Source organism: Protopterus annectens, chromosome 14.part0 (assembly GCF_019279795.1).
Source record: "Protopterus annectens isolate FY-2018-M chromosome 14.part0, PAN1.0, whole genome shotgun sequence".
Taxonomy (NCBI): domain Eukaryota; kingdom Metazoa; phylum Chordata; order Ceratodontiformes; family Protopteridae; genus Protopterus; species Protopterus annectens.
The window spans coordinates 370,316,205-370,337,881 of NC_056748.1; the positions used below are offsets into that span (position 1 = coordinate 370,316,205).

The following is a 21,677-nucleotide window of genomic DNA, read 5'->3' on the forward strand; positions in this document are numbered from 1 at the left end:
TAAGTCCAGTGTGTTTGGACTTGGAGGTAAGTAAAGTTAGTTTTTTTTTAATGCATTTTTTACTTTGACTTCTTACTCATTTATCCTTTGTTGAATGGGTTAGTTAATGTATTTTTACTTTGACTTCTTACTCATTTATCTTTTGTTGAACGGGTTAGTTAATGCATTTTTTTTTACTTTGACTTCTTATTCATTTAACCTTTGTTGAACGGGTTAGTCCCACTAAGCTAAAAGCATCTTTTCAGGGAACAGCCAAGGTGGTATTTATACTATAAAGTCTTTCGGCTTTTCCCGGTTAGGGGTCGCCACAGCAGAACTCCCATCTGCTAATGATTGGCAGTGGATTTTTACAGTGCCAAGTTGCCAGCCCGATGCCCAACCTTCAAAGAAGGCACGCCCATTTATCCACGCACCTACCTGCACGTCTTTAATGTCACTCGACCACAGGTAGAACATGCAGACTCCACACAAAAGGCGCTCCAGCCGAGAATCGAATGGGAGACTATACTATTAGGTGAAATTTGGCCAGGGCACTGTGGAACATCTTCTACTCTTTTCAAAAGGTGCCATGGGATCTTTTACATCCTCCTGAGCTCTCACCAATTCAGACAGGACCTCAGTTTAATGTCTCATCCAAAGGATGACATATTCAGAAGTGCAGCATCCCTCTTATGCTGTATTGCGGTGTCATCAATCCATCCACCTGGTGTGAGAATAGAACCCACAGCCTTCTGCATCAAAGGTGAATGTGCTACCTGTTACGTCACTGCCACTGCATTTATTCCCAAAACGAAGATCCTGCTGTTTTTGGAGGTTTCAAAAAGTTTTTAATACACAGGTTAGACACAGTGCAAGAAGTATTTCCCTTTGTTACAGTATGGGACAAAGAACATCAGCAGCGGTACGACATTAAAGATTAGTTGTCCTTGAAATTTTTCATATTTGGAAATCTAAATACTTTTTAGTAACAACTAAGGATTCCTAATGTGAAGCCTTGTATAAAGCACCATTAAGTAGCAAATCATGTGGCAAAGAGATTTGAAAAAATGTCCTGTAGTAATCAACAGTGACTGCAGTCAAAACAAGACACATCTGAATCATAAACCTGAACATTTCATGGATCCTGTCTGGGAGAGGGATCTGTGTTGAACCCCATTACTGCTCTTAAAATGTCATCACTGTTGTGGAAATGGATACCATTGCCTTTTTCAATGCTTTCATAATTATACGCACTTTCCAGAACATATTCACTACCTTTGAAGTCTTCATGCAAAGTGTTTTAACTATGAACTACCAAACAGAGGAGCTACAAACTGAATGTGGATGGATGCTGCCTAGAGAGAGAGAGAGAGAGAGAGAGAGAGAGAGAAAAGCAAAAGTTTCTATGTTGATGATGTTGCTGAGGGTTGACAAGCCTGAAACTTTTCTCTCAGATGTCTTTTTTTTTTTTTTTTTTAAGAACTATAAAATTGTTCTTTCTTATGTTGGACCTACTACATTGCTTTTCTGTAAGCTAGTTATACAGTCGCGAGTAGCTGATAAGTTTCATTCTTTAATCATCCAATTATCCGCTTAATGCAATTCAGGGGTATAGAGAGCATCTCTGTACTCAATGGGCAGGGAAAGTAATACTAGACGGGCAATAACACATCAAAGGGTGGAAGCATACATACATCCACAGAGTACATGCATCTAATGGCAATTGGGAAGACTGTTAATTCAACCACAGTGCAGCTTTGTGTTGTGGGAGGAAACCAGAGCACCAGGTAAAGTCCTTTTGGCCACAAAGGATCTGCAGATACTACAAAGACGACACCCCAGCTGAAAAACAAAATGGAGAACCAAGCCTGATAAAGAAGCGGCAATGCTACCTGCTGCACTGTGCTCCCTCACTGATGAGCTTGTGGTTCTAACAAACTAGTGAAAAGATTGGACACATTCCACAAATTCTACAGAATAACCATCTGAAGTTACTCAAACTGCATAATTTGTCTATATTTAATATCCTGTCAGTGAGTAATACTGTGACTTAGGAATGATTCAACAAGACCTTTTTTAATTCTTGTTCTTCTTCACTTCCAAGGAAAGGAGTATGGGATGAAGATTTTTGTTTATATTACTGGTGCTTTATAGTTAGCTGCGTTTTACAGAATGGTCTCTTGTTTAAAGGCAAATTCCTTGACTATCGTGGTATAATATCATGAAACATTTATAGCACACCTGCTCTTGTTTTCCTGTCTTTATGAGGTATGTAAATGTACCACCTATAGAATTAATAAAAAATACATGCAAGTAATAAAACAGTGTTGGCATCTTCCAAGTAATATTCAGTTCTTAGCCAGGCATGTCTTTGTGTGGACAGTGGTGTACTGACTGCGCTCAAGTATTCTTTTACTGAATTATGTGCACGCTTTAAATATGAACACTGATTTTATACAAGGAAAGTTTTATTTCACAGATTTTCTTTAACATCTTCTACTGTTTCCTGCATTTGTGTTTGGTATGAACCTCTTATCACCGTACTGGAAAGGTAATTGGCAGCCCTATCAGAAAGATCTCAGGAAGTGAAGGACTTTTCCCAAATCTTCCCCATCTTAGACCGCCTAGCTACAGGTAAGTGAGAGATGCTGCTTATCAATTTTCTTTCTGTACTCCATGATTCAAACAACGTGTTTTCCGTTTTGACAGTCGGTCAAGGAAGGAGACAAACAATATATACTCACATGAAGTTTTTAGAAACGTCATGACTTATGGAGGAAAATATTTTTTAAATGTGTACAGTAAAGATTACAACACACACCTACCTAAACAACTTCTTATGGGTGTAAAGGGCAACAGCAGAACGGGATGTTCACATTAACTGAGTGTGAACTCCAATGTGCAATGATCTCATTAATTATGGAGTATGGAGTACCTGGGACAATAATAATAAAGAGGTCTATATTATTTCTTCAACAGCTTAGGTTGTTGAATGTTTAATGATCGACACCTAAGCGTCAAAGTTTCAAAATCGCGAACGGCTATATAAGCGAATTCTTTCCTTGTGCTATTCTAGTAGATAGACCATCCGGAAATAAAATTAACTTTTCAACCTAAATATAGCGGGGGGCTGTGCCCCCCCCTCCCTAATTAAATATACCAACTCCGACATCGCGCTACATTGGGGAAAGGGCAAATCCCTGATAACGGTCAAGCAAATTCTTTCCCGAGGAAAGAATTTGCTTATATGGCCGTTTGCGGTTTTGAAACTTCAATGCTTATGTGTCGATTATTGAGCATTTGACAACCTAAGCTGTCGAAGAAATAATATAGACCCTAATAAAGACTAAAACAGAGGTAGAAGACTTCCAAGAAGGCTGCATATTGAGCAACAGCTTAACTTTAGGTCTCCCAGTGTGGAAAAAAACAGAGATGAAGGCCAGTGACTCTGCCAGATCTAGAAAATTCAGTTACTGGGTAGTAAGTACACTGCCTGTATGCCAGCAAAGACAAAACTTAGCCTGAAAGAAAATCAACTAGAAAACATGAGGAGAAAACACTGGCTGAGAAGAATCCTGCAAGCTGTTCAGCAAAGAGCAGTTCAAGCTCCAGCTCTGGTGCAAGATGTGACTTTGGGTAATCTACAGGAAAAAATAAATCAAATGCGTTCAGAGCTGATTAAAATAAATGAAACAATGAAAGTGTATATCAACTCAAATAACAAAAGGCCAAAAAATGGAAGAAGCTTTAAATAGCTATTCAGATAGTCTGATAACACTGCAAAAAAATCAGACAATTAAATGAAGAAAAGGTTGTCTGAATACGAAACTGCTGTAGAAGAGCTGTTTCAAAAAAAATGGTACAGTTAGTGGATAGAACGCACAAGGAAAACCTAATATTTTCTGCTGTAGCAGAAAAATTGGAAGGAAGAGACTATATTCCTTTTATGAATGCACAAATAAGCAAATGGACTGGTATTCCACAGTAAGATTTATTAACTGAAAAGGAACATCATGTGTAGCCTCCAAACCTGGCCATGAAAAAAACAGCCAAGACCTGTATTAGTAAAGCTGCAATCATGCCAGCAGAAAGAATAAATCCTGACAACACTGTTACATAAGGGCAAAATATTAAAAATTGGAGACAGCCGAGTGCTTGTGGAAAATGACTATACACTGTACACCAAGCAGAGGAGAAGCAAATTATTTACAGCAATGACAGAATGTTGAGAGACAGGTCGAGATTCAAGTTGTAGTATTAGCTGTCTTCAAAGATACCTCTCTCAACTGTACAGATTTTCCCAGAATGTCCAGATTTTTGTCTCATATTTTTGGTCTGTTTCCCATAAAATTGTAGTTTTCTGGCAAATCATTGAGGGTTGAAGTCAGAAATTAATGACAGACATTTAAGTTTGACTCCTTACTCTTCAGAAAATTCATGCTAATGTAAACCTGTGCTATCAACTTTCAAAGTTTGTAAGGGCAATATTTAAAAAGTGTCCCTTTTTTGGTTCCTTTGTCCCCCATTATTTATTGCTTTGTCCTGATTTCTTGCTCTAAGAGATTGAAAGGTATGTCTTCAGAATATTTTTCCTGGAGCATCAAAGTCATTTTTTGATGCAGCACAGGCTATAGAGGAAATGCAAAAGTTTAAGCCATCAAACAAAAAGGGACTCTGCTTCTTATTCTTTTTCATAGACTCATAGATTAGTACTAGGCTAACTGTCCTCCGGGGCCATTTTAAGCCTAGCCAATTACCCTATGTGAGAATCAAACCCTGCAACTTGTGTTTCTAAGGTAAGCACCTTAACCATTACACCAACCCCCCCCCCCCCAAAATACAATTTCTGTTTCATCAGAGTGAGCTATTTAGAAACCACTCACAGAGAGACTTTGCTAGTGAAACCTTTTCCAATGTTCCAAAGAAAAATGCTTGGCAAAGAGAAAAAAAAAAGCAAAGTAATTAACTAGAAGAACAGTGAGTTCCCTGGACTTGAAGTAAAGTCTGAGGTTGGGAAATGAACAGGAAGAAGACCAGCAACACTGAAATTAGTGAATATGAGATTTTAAAGCATCAGTTATGTATATGAAATATGGTTTTGCAAGAAAATTTGTTGATGTTGTTAAACTTGGAGGAATGAAAAGCGTATATCCCACTTCATGCCATTAACGTTTGGAAAAATACTAACAGGAAAGGGTAAAAAGTAACCAAGTAAAACAATGTTTGTTCTTGACGGTATGTGTATAAAACATTTAATTATATAAATGACATGTTATATACTAAATTTCATTTACTGCTGTATGGGATAAACACACTTAAGTACTTATGTTTTTTTTTCTTAAAACTAAAATATATATTTTGTTGAGGTGGGGGTGGGTGGGTATAAAAGTGCACAAATTATAATATATATATATATATATATATATATATATATATAGATAGATATAGATAGATATATAGATAGAGAGAGAGAGAGATGATACACAGGAGAATGTCTAGATTAGGTCTTAAGTTTAATTCTGGTAGCTGCCAAAAAAAGCAATTACTAGAAAATGGAAATCAAATAAATCAACTGTATTTGAAGTATTGAATATTGTTAACAGACATAAAAGAGTTGCAATTTGCATCTTTAGAAAAGGGTAGCTGCAAATTATGTAAGAAAAATGGAAATTGCGGGAACAATACATGCAGAATAATGTTTTGGAGGAGGAGTGAGGTTTAAGGGAAGGTTGGAATTGATCAGTTTATGTAATGTTGAATTTATAATAAATATAAGAAAGAATATGTGCGATGTATAATGTTTGCAACTGAGAATATGTTAATATGGCTTGTCTTCTTTTATATAAATTTGTGTTTGCCTATGTCTTAAGTGATAAGTCAATAAAAGTGTTAAAATAAGTGATAAGTCAATAAAGGTGTTAAAATAAAAACAAGAATAAATCAGAGATCATAGATCTCTTTCCCAGAAAAAAAGTTGACTGCTCTCTGCAGAAGAGTAGGATGTAGCTATGTTTTTGGCCTCTTTGGCCAGGATCACCATCAGCAGCTGGGTGATGCCTCTCTTACCCCCCATCCCTCTCTAGACTGACCATTTTACTACCCTACTCTGGACAAAGAGGGTCAATCTGGGATCACAGTTGGCAAAGCACTGAACCATCCCTCAGGGTTGAGGGTGGGGATAGAAGCATCCTGACCTTGTGTCATTCCCAAGGTTAGGCAACGATGCAGGCATATGTCCATAGACACTCTCAAACATAATGCATTGATATCCACCATCCTGTGTGTGTATACAGATGGGGCTTGAGTAACGCTAATACTGCTCTCCCTTATCCACTAGAGAACAATACTGTGAAGCAAATATCCATGTCCCCTTCTCGAAGTAGGTGAGGTGATCATTTGTTGCTCAAGCCTACATTCACCATGGCCCTCCACCTTTTTAGGTCACTAGTTGATCTTGGGTCACCAAGATCTTGGGCAGACACACACTTGCTGTGTCAATGGGCTTACTATAATTATTTAAGTATCTGGGGGTCTTGTTCAAGAGTAGAGGTACAGGGGACTGGGAGGCTTATCAGTGGATGGGTGCAGTTGTGGCAGTAATGCAGATGCTAATCCAGATTGAGATAGCAGGGACTAAACTCTCAATTTACCAGTCAGTGTTGCCATCCTTACCTATAGTGGGGAACTCTGGACAATGACACAAATACTGGCATCACACACAAAAGAAACAGAAATGAGGCTCTTCTACAAGGCAGCTGGGTCACTCAATGTGACAAGACCCAGAGCCTGACAATCCTAAAGGACTGCTCAGAAGAACTACCTTTTTCCCATGAAGAAAGATGAGGTGGTTTTGTCCACCTTCTGAGAATACTTCCCTGGTGTCACCCGGGGCAGGTCTGGACATTTTAGAGCATGCCTGGGTATCCTGCAGGATGGGATGACCTACAGGGGACAGGAAAATCTCATCTAAAATGAGTCAACTAATGCACCTCACCAGTATCCTTACCAGGACAAGTGGTTTAGAATATTGTACAATTTATTAAATGTGAGTGAGCAAAATTTTGAGAGACTTGTGCTTTTCTTTCTTTTTTGCAATGTGAAATGGGACATGTAACAGTATGATGCTGCAAGTACAAAACAGAAAATTTTAGCTACACGCCTGGGTGGTATAGGTTTGGGAAAAATCCATGAGGTAGTTGAAGACTACAAATTTCCTAGCTGCAGCTCTCTGCAGAAGACACAGTCAACACTTCCACATCTTAAAAAACAGACAAGTTGCTTCAGCTACCTACGTTGCAGTCTCTGACATGACTGTATAAAACAGAACACTGGGAAAACAAGACACTACACACATCAGTAAGGCTGCAAATGGAATTTGTTTAAAATATTTACTGTTTCAGACATAAGGGTAAGCGCAACCGGTACAAAACACTTGAAAAGGAACAGTAAATGAATTCTCAAAGCTGTAATAAGCAAGTTACTATACATGCATGCATCTGGTAAACTGCTCTCTGTAAATACAAGTAAAGAATCAGTACATTTCCTCCTTATAAATATATCTAGGATAAATGGTTTAAACAAGAACTCGCAAAGCTGTCACAATACATGAGAAGTATTTACTTAAGAACAGCAGCATCTATAACAGTACATGTCAACTGTAATGACTCGGCTAAAAAGCAGCATTAAATTTAGAAAAATGCACTTTTATATAGCACTTTTCATGAATACCACTTTTCACAACAATTTACAGTCAATGCAGGCAACCTCACAAATTACTGCGTAAACTTACACAGTGAAAGCTGTTCTACTTGTCAAGATGCGCAGACAGCTGTGAAACACTGCTTAAAGCTTTTATTTAAAGGATATGCAGAAAAATACTCCAGTAAAAGATGAAGGTGTGAAGATGTCATAGATTAGTTCTTAACATTTAGTAACAGGATAAAATTACTGATCACAAACAAATCTACAGTACTTTTTAGATTATAGATTTTAGATTTGCCCTTGGGGAACATAATTCCTAGCCTCCTGCCAATACACACACACACACACACACACACACACACACACACACACACACACACACACACACACACACACACTACAGAAGCTAGACTGTGAACCCTGGGACATGCATTCTTCCCTGTTCTACTGATGCTCAATCCATTTAAAAAGACGCAAATCACTTAACAGCCACAGACCATCTTAGTGGGCAGTTTCACGACCTTTAGAAAGGATCAACAGAAGCCAGACGTACTGTACCTAAAGACATCATCTAAGAAATAACCTTCTGAACATGAGCTACTTATAGAACATATGCCACAATAAGTACCAATTCTCAGGTACCAAGTTTCTCCATTTATACTTTAGTACTATAACATGCTAAACTTATAACTTACCTGCGCACCCTGCAATTAATTTCTGAAGAGGGATTTCATACATTTTGAACAAATGGTCTAAATCAGTTATGCAGTGAAAAAAATACAAATTGCTGAGTTTTACTTTTTTATTTGCTCACCATGATGTTGTCATGTATAAAGCCCCTGCGAAAGCGTGCCGGCCTCAGGTGTGGATACTCTTCTGTGCTGGTAACTTTGATTCCCCAAACGGATTTCCAGGCTTCATAAAGCTGTGTGTGAACAGGGTAAACTCCTGAATGATGTGGTGCAATGGCATATCCCATATCGATGGGAATCCCATGCTCCTGGAATATAAATAAAGAGAGCTTTCAACTTCCTGACTCTCAGGAGAGGCAACATCATCTTGTTTCGACATAAGACTTGGTTTCAACACGTTAACGCTTTTGAAACCATGTGTGCTGGCCTACAATCAGTCACAATATGGGTGTTTCAACAAATATTATACGAGTTAAAAATATGTATATAGTTTTAATAAGTTACAACTACAGTGGTAACTAGGAAAATAATGTAATAACTAGGCCTTCGTGTAAACTAGAAATAGTTTCCCCAAAGTTACTATTCCCCAACAGCATTTTTTTTAAAATGTATTTATCCTTTGTTGACCAGGTTAGTTCCACTAGGCTAGCAGCATCTTATACTACTAAGGGGAATTTAGCTCGGGCATTGGGGAACTTCCCTTCCCTTCTCTTTTTGATAGGTGTCATGGAATCTTTTACAGCCACCTGAGCTACCACCAAGTCAATAAGATGGGACCTCAGTTTAACATCTCATCCAAAGGATGATATGCTTAGGAGTGCAACACCTCCTTATGCTGCACTGCAGAATCAGCAACTTATCTACCTGGAGCAAGAATATAACCCAGAGTCTTCTGCATGAAAGGTGTGTGATGCCTGTTGCGCCACTATTTTATACTTCAATTTATTGCAAGATCACACTTTGAGTAGCTAATGTTTCATCCTTGCTGAGTGTTTCTCTTTACCCAACAAATGTGAGACAGTAGTTAGTATTTCAAAGTAATTGGAGTACTGGTGGAAAAGTCCCTCTCATAGAGGACACAGGGGGTTAGTGCTCCAACAAAAAAAAAAGTTGGACTATGCTTTACAATCTGCAGGATCAGTAAAATTATTCTTGATCCTTCAGTTCGTTGGGACTTCACTTATAGTAGATACATCTGTCTAGTTCAATGCAGCAAGCATTACATTCAATGTAAAAATGTATCATTTATTAATATATATCTAATGCAGTCATGTTATACTGTGCCTAAAATGTGCATTACTGCATCTAGTACAATTAAGGCTCTCACCACAGGGCTATCTTGTTAAAATTATATTACAAAGGGGGAAACCTTGACTGTAAAACAATAACATGCAGCCTCATATCAGGCCATTGTATGTAATAACAAATATGAAACCAGTTACAGTGACACAGGGACAAAGATACTGTAGTAAAATTCAAGCTGTAACAACACATTTTCCATTTTTTTCCAGAGTGGACATCCTTAATTACACACACAACTTCAAGCTTACATAACAAGGACTACAGTAGGAACGGATACGATCTGTGGCGTCTGACGGTACAGTTAACCTCTGCATAGCTTCTCCTTTCCATTTTCCTCTACTTAGCACTACCATGATCAGGTCTGACAGTGATCTGATCAGAGACATGGAAATGAGTCAGCAACGAGGTCTTTCTCATTGTGGCTACACCTGTATCTGAATTGCATTTTATGACCATCATCCTAATTGATCAAACTGTCTGGGTAATTAGCCTGAGCAGTGAGCACTTCTCTGAATCCTAGGAATAGCCTTAATACTTTTTGCTAACCACCACATATTACTACCTTACATTAATAAAGTAACAATAAGATATAACAGAAATATTAAAGAGATTCAGGTTAAGACTTTTCATAGATACCCAGATTGTTACTAGGCTAATGACCCAGGGGAGAGGGGGTCATTCTAAGTTGAACCAAGTTTTTCCAAAAGAATAATAACATCCTGTATCCAAATAGGGCATTGAGGGCCATGCATTTATAAGCTACCTCTGTCCTTAAGGGACATGGATACTGTCGCTCGTCCTACGTTATGATTCAAGATGAACAGGTGGGGTAGTTCTTTTATATGCTTTATTATATAGAAACAGATCAGGATGGATAGCAGCAACATAAAATATAATGAAATGATTAACTGACAGACCATGACATATATGCATCCTTACATCTCAACAGCTCTCTACAAAATGACAGTCTGGATTGCACGTGCTCCGTATTTATACAAATGTGCAAACCCATGGAAAGTTTCTTAAAGGTATAGATACATACTGATCAACATCCTCCCTCTTTAGTGAATTGCTCACAATAAAATGACATCTGAAAAAAGACATGCAGTTATACAGACACAACGTTCATGTCCAAGTTGCCGTGCATCTGGAACATGACCTGGAAATGTATCCTATTCTAGTGATAGAGCAATTAGGACTGGATTTAGCAACAGGGACAGCCATTGGTGAACAATCTGTTTCAGAAATTTCAGGAATCTTCTCAGGAACAAGGATATTTGCTGGAATGTCCTCTGGAACTGGAACACTGAATAACTCACTCTGAGATCTAGAGTCTTTTTCACAGGCAAGATGCTGCAATACAGGCTTGGACACTGGTACTAAATGTTTCCGATTCTGCCCACGTTTTACTCCTTGTGATTCCACAATGTACAATCTCGGCTCTAGACATACACTTTTCACAACTCCAATCCGATCAAAACCTTTGGACGTCTGCATCCTCACTATTTCCCCTTCTCGTAATGGACTGAGCAGTTTGCTGGACTTATCATAACAGGACTTCTGGGACAAATGCCTTTTCGTGAGTTGAGCTCTCACTGCCTTGTTGTTCTTAGCACAGGGAACCAACAGACTGCTACTAATTGGTAGCGTGCTTCTGGTTTGTCTTGACAAAAGCCTTTGTGTAAGTGAACCGAGATGTTTATCAAAAGGAATAGTTCTGAGATTCAGAAAAACATTACTATTGTCTCGTTTCGACTTCTCCAATAACTGTTTCATACTTTGAACTGCATGTTCTGCCAAACCATTTTACTGTGGGTACTCGGGGCTACTCATAACATAAATAAAGTCCCTCTTCAGCAAATCACTTGAACTGCTGGCTTGTACACTGTGTACCATTGTCAGAAATAACTTTGTGTGGACTACCATGGACTGCAAAATGACACTTCATCTTAGTAATAACAGCACTGGATGCTAGATTAGGAAATAGGTCAATCTCGAACCAATATAAGAGTCTACTAACACCAAGTAATGCTGACCATTCCATTTGAAAATGTCTCTAGCTACTCTCGACCAAGGTAGTTCAGGAATCTGGTTTAGCTGAAGTGGTTCTTTTTGTTGATGAGGCTCAGTACTATTACATACAGAACAAGATGAAAGTACTTTCTCAATATCTTTTGACATAGAAGGCCAAAATACTAATCCTCTCGCCCTTCTTTTGGGAGAATCAGTTCCTGGGTGGCCACAATGCAAAATGGTAAGGATTTTGGAACAATCATTTTTGGATCTTTCATGATGATACCATTGTCAAACAAAATCTCATCTCTGTAAGGAAAATATGGTTGCAGGTCATGGGGTAAACAAGACTGCTTTGAAGGCTATCCTCAACTGATAAAGTGGTTGAGCTTCTGAAGAACTGGATCTGAGGATGTGTGACTTCTAAGCACATCAAGATGTGTGGAAGAAAAAATTCTCACTTCCTTGACATCAGAATTAAGTTTCTCATTTTCTTGCTGTTCAGTGGTATTTCTGGGCAATCTGGGAAAGTATCACCAAGATAAAGAAGTTTGCCTTTTGTGTAGACAACACTGAAATCATACTTTTGCAATTTTAACATCAAAAGTTGCAATCTGGCAGGAGCTGTATGCATAGGCTTTTTCAAAACAGTGACTAGAGGTTGGTGATCTGTTTCAATTTGAATAGGTTGGCCATAAATATAATCAAGGAATTTCGAACATGCAAACAGAAATGCCAAGAGTTGTTTCTCTGTCTGGAAATACTGCATCTCAGTTTGGATTAGAGTTCTGGATGCATAGGCTACTGATCTACCCAGAATGACTGCACCAAGAACAAATTTCAAAGTATCACAAGAAAGAGTTACTGGTTTGTCAACATCATACTATCTGAGAGTTGGTGGACTGGCAATTCTCTGCTTCAGGACATCAAATGCTCTTTGGTGTTGTTCTAACCAGGACCAGGATATATCTTTGTGTGTCAACTCTCTGAGCAGTGCAGAAAATTGGCTCAAGTCTGGAATGAACTTGGCTAGGTAGTTAACCATGTCAAGACAATAAGAGTTGCTGTTTGCCTGGAAGTATCTGGTCGTAAGCCTGAACTGGTAAACAAATGACCAACATAAGTAATTTCTCATTGCCAGAACTTACACTTCTGAGGATTCAGCTTAAGATTCATGTCACATGCTCTTTCCAGAACTTTCTTGAGGTTTCTGTCATGCTCGGCTTCACCATTTCCTCATACCAGAATATCATCTAAAAGAATAGCACAAGGATATCCAGAAAGTTTTTATTCCATGGCACGCTGGAAGACTTCAATAGCAGAATTTATCCCAAATGGCATTCTCAAAAACCTGTACCAGCCAAAAAGAGTACTGAAAGTGGTTAGCAATGATGATTTTTGGTCAAGCAAAATTTGCCAAATTGAACTCCTTGCATCCAAAACAGAAAAAGCAGTGGCATTTGGCATAACAGCAGCGATTTATTTGACTGTATCATTGGATGATGAGGTCTTTTCAGTGCTTTGTTCAAATCTCATGGATCAATACATATTCTGATATCATCTAAGCTTTTCTTATGAGTTACTACAAATGGAAGATACCCATTCAGTTGGGGTGGATGAACCAACTGGACAAATCACACCTTGCTGCACCACTTTATCTAGTTCAGCTTTGACTCTGTTCTGCATGGCTACTGGAACTTTTTGGGCTGATCTGACAATTGGGCTGATTTCAGGGTCTAACTTCATGGAGAACACAACTGGGAGTTTACCTAGTTTGTTTTCGAAAAGATTAGCATAGGTAGAAAAAAATAGACTGGGCAAAATTAGAACAGCGGTCTTTTAAGCTGACATTGTAGATTTCCTCATTAAGTGAAATCAGTCCCATTTTCAAACCATCTTGGAAGGCCACTAATGACTGCACATGTCATTTGTCTACGTAAAATTGCAAGTCATAGCTGTTCCCAAAAGAGTAACATGAAAGCACTACTGAACCTTTGGTTTAAATTTCTTCACTACCATAAGCAACAAGCTTCACACCAGCACATACTTTAGCAAATATTTTTGTTGACAAAACATTGCACTTTGAACCCGTGTCACCTTTGAGCTCTAAGGGTCTCCCATTTATCCAAACAGTACAAAATACTTCATTCTTTACCCATAAATGTACTGCATAGACCATTTCATTAAGCAGAGACACACTATCAACCTACAATGTAGGGTGACAGCTTTCTAAATGATCAACCTGTCTCTTAGAATGCTCTCTTTTAATAAAAGAATGTGCCTCTTTTGATTTACAAAATCTTTGGAAATAATTCCACTTTTTACATCTGTAGCATTGCTGACCAAAAGCTAAGCACTTCTCTCTTTTAGACACATGATTACCACCACAATTACGACAGTTGGACTATGAGGCTAGGTGAGGGAACATGCTTTTAGATGGCTGATTCATCCTTGTGCTTCACTGACTGCGTGCTCTGGAATTTGCTAGAAAGCTACGTTGTTTACCAGGGACTGTTACAGGGTTCACAGCTGTGGCCATGTGCTTAGGCCAGTTTCTTTTAACCAAATGCTGCATACTATCAGCATTAGCACTAGAATATACTGGAAGCATGCATTTCTCATCTGTAAGCATATTTGTGTGCTTTTCTGTGAGCTCATATATCTGACAAATCTCAATGGCTTTATTCAAAGTTAAATCACTGTCACAAAGCAAAAGCTTTCTCACAGCATCATCTTTAACACCACACACAAATCTGTCTTATCAACTTGTCCCTTAAATCACCAAATCTGCAAGTTTTAGCTTTGCTTCTCATGTCAGTTATATATGCTCTAAAAGTTTCACCAGGCTTTTAGTCCCTTGTGTAAAATAAATGCCTTTCCATTGTAATATTCGTTTGGAGGTTGCACATTTCTTTAAATTTACAATTTAAGCACTCAAGGTCTTCCCTTGTTTCAGATAGTACCACTACATGACAATTCCCCCCTCCTGCAAACACAGCAGGTGTATACACAAATGAACGCCCCTTTTCTATGGCTTCTGAACCAGCTAAATTAAGCAGAATAAATGCTTCTGTACATGCATCTTTATCAGAAAACGCAGCTTGTATGAAAAAAATCGTACTCTTGCTCAAACACTCTCCAATTCTCTGCAATACTATTATCAAATAATAATCGAGCTGGTCTGCGAAAGCCTTCCGCCATGCCAACAAAATATGCTTAAACACAATGCAAATATGGCCCTTGTAATTATGTACGAACATGCACACACCAGGTACTTGTAATAACATTCAAATGCACAGTAAACTCTTCGAAATACTGCACTTTACAAAATATGCTTTGAAATGGCTGTATTTTGCAAATTAGCTGCACTGTAATACTGCACAAACTTGCAAACACACTGTATACTTCGGATATCTTGAATAGCTTTAATTAATTAATGCAAAAAAGTAGCACATAGTGAAAAAATGCGGTTGTTTTCCTTATTTTATACATTTTATGCAATTCAGGCCTTATTTCAAACATTTTTGTAACTATTTTGAATATATTTATCAATATGTTGCAGTTTTGGTCATTTCATTTAACTAGAAATTTGTTTTGAGCGTTCTGAGTGCTTTCTTTCATATTCTTCGAGTAAGAACACATTTAAGCAAGTTTTAGTACATGGAATTCATTTCTAACCTGTTTTGTGAGTTGCATGTGCACAGTAGGGATGATCCATTCCTCTATATTCCTCCGACATTAACCGAGTGCCTCCTGGTCTTGTTTCTGGATCCCATTCTGACACCATATCGCTCGTCCGATGTTCTGATTCAAGAAGAACGGGTGGGGTAGTTTGTTTATATGCTTTATTATGTACAAACACATTAGGATGGATAGCAGCAACATGAAATATAAACTGATTAACTGACAGACCATTACATATATGCATGCATACATCTCAGCAGCTCTCCACAAAAATGGCAGTCTGGCTCACACGTCCTCAGTATTTATACACATGTGCAAACTCATGGAAAGTTTCTTAAAGGTATACATATTGATCTGCAGATACCAGGCCTGGTGTAAATGTCCTATACCACATTCAATGGTCTAGGTTATGCTTAAATTGGATAATACACAAACTCAGCTTCACATGGATAGGAAATCTGTTCCATGGAAAGGGCAGTCTCTGGGTCACATATCTGTCTCTTCAGCATGTTCTATTTGAGTCACAGACAAAATTCAGGTCCCTAGACCTTGTATTTCTGGTACTGTTTGACTTATGAATATGTAGGAGAGTCATAAGTTTGGGGTTTGCAGATACTTTGTAAGCCAGGCATAAACCATCCGTCAGCAATCTATTGGAGACTGAGTGGAGGGAAAGGGCTTTAAGGCACCCTGTGTAAGGCAGGTTTGTTATGCCTTGTAGTCTCTTTTTGTAAGGAGCCTTTGATGTCACTCTATTTACTGCATATGCCTGGTCAGGTACATACCGAACAGAGCACTGCACTCTACGACTGGTCTTATAAGGGTGGAGTACAGTGGGATAATGACCTCGTTGGACCAAGATGCCATGCACTTACTTATAAGTTGTGCAACACAAAAGGATTTCCTCACCATTGTGGCCACATGGTGGTCAAAGGAAAGGATACCGTTTACATGTGTACCGAAATCCTTGGCCACTGAGTAGACTCTTAGTGAGCATATTACCAACATGGTAATTAGCTGGGATGGTTGACTTCTCAAAGGGTACAATTATGCATTTCCTAACATTGAGTTTAAGACCATGGCTTTGGCACCCTTTGTTAGTCAGAGACGGGCCTTTTTGAAGAATGCTAGCATCTGCAGGGGAATTGATGATAACCCCCAGCTTACAATCATCTGCAAACTTAGTCAGCCATATTCCTTCAGCATTTAGTTCCACTTCAGAGCTACAGATGCCAAAAATGAGTGAGCCTAATACCAAACCCTGGGACACTTTGCTAATGACTGGCCTCTTGGTGAAAGTAGTGTCAACTATTTATCAGTGAGCCAGTTGGCTATCCAGCAGATGATAAAATGGTTTACACCTAATTTAGTGAGCTTGTCTATAATGCCTGAATGGGCTATTATATCAAAAGCCTTGGCCAGGCTGAGGTAAGCTGTGTGCACAGTTTTGCTCTCATCCATTGCTTTGGTAACCCTCTCAAAGAAGTCCACCCATTTAACAGGCATGACCTTCCTTTAACAAAGCCGAACTGTGATGGGGTCACCATTTGCTGGTTACCTATGTCCTCATGTATCATCCCCATGATGATTCTTTCCATGGCCTTACATATGAGGCTGATCAGACCTATGGGCCTGCAGTTACCCAGATCGGTGGTTGGACCTCCTTTGTGTAGGGGAATGATTGTAGCCATCTTCCATTTCTTGGGCACAAAACCTGACTGTAAGCACCATTTGAAAAGTGATTAAAGTAGACCAGAAAAGTCATGTTTCATACTATTTAGTAAGCATCCCTTGATGCAATTAGGGCCTACTGATGCAGTATTTTTGCCCTTGGAAAGTAGACTGATGACCTGTTCCCCAGTTATGGTTAGGGAGATTGTGGTATGTGGTATTTCCTTTGGACTATCTGAGGGGGGGGGGGTTGAGCTGAACCTGTCAGCCAAAAGAAAGTCTATGGCCTCTGGTTCAGTGTAGGTAATGCCATTTATAATAAGTTCTGCACATAGTTGTGCATTTCCCTTGAGGTTACAGACATAGCTGTAGAAAGTTTTGTGGTTGTCCTTTGTCTGAGAAGCTATTTTTTCTTCAAATTTAGCCTTTTAAGTATTAACCTTTTTAGCTGCCTGTTTAGATTGGTCAGGGGGGCTTTTAGCATGTCTGTCTTTGTTCCTCCTATGCTTGGCCAAGATTTTTTTCTTTTGTTGTAGAACTGATTGATACTGTGATTCTACCAGGGTGGCTTGTATTAAGAATAAGACAAACTCAAAAGATGAGTGGGCACAGCTTGCTCTATACAGCTGCCAATATGGCTATACTGGGAGTCTGTAAATATCACAGCATATGGTTTGTGTTGACTGGATTTAGGGGTGCTTGGAATTTAGTCAAGGTATGGCTTAGTAGAGAGAGAGGTTAACCCTGGAATAATTCCTAAAGGTTTTTGGTTTCACTGGGTCCTCAGATTTAGTTTTTATTTCAAGCAATACTGCTTCATGATCAGATCTGATGAGTGAGGACTTTACATTGGGTGAGGAACATCACTTCCCCATGTTCACGAGTACAAGGTCAAGGATGTTTCTACCCCTGGTAGGACAACGGACTGATTATTCCAGGTTGTTATTAACGAAGCTTAGGAATCACTGGGCTTGTGCATTAGAAGTGGTACAGGATTCCCAATCTAGGGGTAGTTCAGATCCCCCGCAAAGATTGTACTGGGTTGAATGGTGAGCGATTATAGTACATCAAGACAGGTAGTATGGGTTTCCTGAAACATGGAAGGGGACCTACAGGTTGCAAGGATATGGAACAAGATTCTGGGAAGTTGCACATGTATGAGTTCCAGTGGGTTATACACTTTAACTAGTCTGGATGTTAGGTTGTTTTTAACATAAGCTGAGACTCCTTCATTTTTAGTTCCTTCCTTTTCAGTAGCCAGTCTAAAGCTGTGAAAGGCATTATAACTTTACACTGCTGGGTACTCTCCGTGACTTTAAACCATGTCTCAGTTACTACACAGATGTCTACACTCTCCAGGGAGAGGAAGGCTTGTAGGAAGTGAAGTTTCTTGTTATGACTTCCAGAACTGAGCAGTACCACCTTCAGATATCCCTTTGTAGGTTCAGTTAAGTTGGGAGGGTTATCAGTTTAGTATTGCCTAAAAAATGCAATATGGCATGGAAAAGGTCTTTGCCAATATCTGAAAGCCTAGAGGGGATAAATGTAGACCATCCCTGGCAAAGGAGCGTGGTCCGTCAACCAAGTCCTCCCAGGCCATCAAATATTGTATCTCCTTGGGCTGACACCAGAAGCCAAGCCAATTATTAAAATTAATCATTTTCTGTTGGTAATACGGCATTGTCCTTGGAGAAGGTACTGTGCTGCTCAGTGCTAGGCTCATACCTACCTGAGGCATATATAATCAGTGAGCTTGATCATGTCTCACTTCATACAGTCAAGGGAGGTACGTCTCTGGTCATTAAAACCCTCATGGACTATGGCAGTCATACTGGTACCTGTAGTTCAATGATCTGAGTGCCTGTGTGATCTGACAGATCCTAGCCCTGGAAAGGAAGCTAACCATGACTCTCTCCTTATCCGGTCTGGTGAGGGGACATTGGTGTGCTTCACTACAGAATCATCAATGACCGGAAAATTTGGCTGTGCCCTAGTTTGCCTTGAGGGCTTAGCAACAGAAGCATTTGTTACAGCGTTACTATGTTTAGCTGTGGGTGGTGTTTTAACAGAGTGTTTACATGATGGCTGAGGACCCTTTTTTGACTGTACTGTGCAGGAGGTTTTAGTGTTTTAGGAAGGTTACCTGTAAGTGTCTCAGCACAAGTAGTTTTATATGTAGGGTCTTTACCCTATGCAGTATGCATTGTGCAAGTGTCTGACTATAGGGTTAGTTTTTGTTATATGAAAGAGTTTTGCCTCCACTGTTAAAGTGTACTTACACCTCTCACATACTTTATCTGTTTTACTAAGAATAAGTGGGTTGCCAGTGTACATGAGGCAATTGCTACAATGTCTCAGAATACCCATTGCAACAAGGCTGGCTACAGAGACAGAGTTGGGAATGCATATCAATGGCTACTGGCCTACTAGGGAGGAGTAAGGGAAACTTAAATATTGAATAGGTCAATAACACAAGGAATTTGATGAGCAATGCTCAGTTATGCACAAACTAGATACTCTAGTACTTAAAAAAAATCTGTCCAGATAGCAAGGCTATTTCAAGGGAAACCTTGCTAGGGCTGGGCTGAGAGCAGCAGTTCTAATTAAAGACTGTAATAAAGTTAAAAGGTGTAGCTATTTGATCAGAAACTCAATTAATGCACCTGTGACAAAAACAATGCGAAAAGAAGTGTTGAAACAGTGGAGTCTTAGCTTGCTCATAGGTTATGAACCAAGCACAACTGTGATGCTTAAATAGCAGAGTAGATTCAATTAAAGGAAAAAAAACACACAAAGGCATGTTGCCAATGAAAAACAACACACTCTTCTTTCTTTTACACAATCCTGGGCTGCAAAAAGACTCTGGTCCCCTCTACTCTCACTATAGTGGAACCAAGGCAGTTCTAACTAAAGACTGTAAAATAAATAAATAAAGTCAAAAAGTGCAGATATTCAACACAGAAACAATCACTTAATGCATCTGTGACAAAAACAATACAAATATTTTTTATACACTCAATCTATTATGTCAGGTCTGACACGAATGGTATTTCTGCTGTATAATCAGTCATGCAAACATTTGTCAATGCACGTTTAAAAAATATTTTTTTTTTCAGAAGTTGCTGCTTATTGTCATTCCTGTATGTTGCATTTCACCAGCTTACATTCTGCCTTGTGTCAGTACAGTTAGTCACTTTATAACGTTTGACTTGTGTCCAAGGTCATGGCTGAAAATGGTCTGCTCGTTAGGATCAGTTCATTTACGTGGTTAGCAAAATAAAGTATCAAAGAAGCACATACATAAATAAAGCATTATTACCTTAAGTCAGTCATTATTACCTTTTTTTTTACAGTACCTCTCCATCATTAAGCGTCCCCACCATTTTTCCAGGCTTAGGGGCTCATTTTACTCGTATTACTACTTACACTAAGCCTGGAAGCAAAAGTTAAGCAGCCATGAGTGGCAGCCATTATTCTAGCAGATCACTGTTTTTTTTTTTTTATTAGCCTTAAGACCCTCCCTTATGTGCTGCATCTTTGGCAGGTTGCCTGGGCTATAGGAACCATCATTAGTGCATGCCATGAGCCAGGCCCAAGGAATGGTCACACCTTCACCAGTCGTCCATTCACTCTCCCCCAGCCTGAATCTCTCCCTTTGAGCTGTAGCCTCAGCCAAAGATTCACTACAGAATCACTAGCATATACTTTCCCTCCAGGATAGGCATGCTCATCCGCTCTGCCTATGCCGACAAGTGCCTGAGCTACTAACTGACCTCTGATCACCTGAGTTCAAGTTAGGGCTTCATCTCTCTATGCCACTTGCAAGGCTACTTTAAGTTAGCCTTGAAACATTCCCCTCCTTCCAGCTGCTACCAGTGTCTTCCAACTCCCTTTTATCATCATCTTATTCTACCATATCCCTCCCAAGAAAAAGTCTCTATATCTCTTACTTTTTCATTAAAATGTTGTGACTTGGGGATACCAAGATGGCTGCACTCTAAACAGCAGATTGATTAGACCTCCCTCAGTATGAAAAAAAGAGAAGTAAAGGAGTCGGTGGAAGCGAATAACTTCAATTAAATTCAGTCACTGGCTAGTCACTACACTGGTTGAATGTCGACAAAGATGAAATCTGAAAAAAGTAAGAGAAAATCAATACTAGAAAAAAAACTCTGGTGAGGAAAATTCTTTTAGTTGTTAGGCAAAAAGCAGTTCAGGTTTCAGCTTTGGAAGAGGAGATGGCTTAGAGTATTTTAAAGGAAAATAAATAAAATGTATTCAGAGTTATCAGGGAGAAACTGAAGGAATATATAAAATCAAATGATAAAAGTCTGAAAGGAGTAGATAAACCTTAAAGTAGCAATTCAGATGAGATGATAATACTGGAGAACTCAGGAGTTAAACTGAAAGAGAAACTGGCTGAATATGAGGCGTCTCAAGAAAAAAAAAAAAGTTTCAGAAAACTGTATAGTTAAAGCCAGAGCATGCAGACAAAACTTGAACTTGTCTGTTACACCAACTAAACTGGATGAAATTGACTGCATTAATTTTATGAAAGAACAAATGAGCAACTGGGCTGGTATTTCACAGCAGGATTTTTTTTATCTGAATGGACACAGTGCTTGTGTTACAAAT

The 21,677-nt window shown here is 39.0% G+C and overlaps 1 protein-coding gene across 4 annotated transcripts in view; it reads right to left on the reverse strand.

The window, feature by feature from the left end:
• NDST2 (N-deacetylase and N-sulfotransferase 2) overlaps nucleotides 1-21,677 on the reverse strand; it is a 1,311,836-nt gene that overhangs the window by 446,418 nt on the left and 843,741 nt on the right. For all 4 annotated transcript variants that reach the window (XM_044056100.1, XM_044056101.1, XM_044056099.1 and 1 more), the window contains one exon: nucleotides 8,495-8,680. In XM_044056100.1, the coding sequence (XP_043912035.1) occupies nucleotides 8,495-8,680 (186 nt within the window). The remainder of the gene's footprint in view (nucleotides 1-8,494; nucleotides 8,681-21,677) is intronic.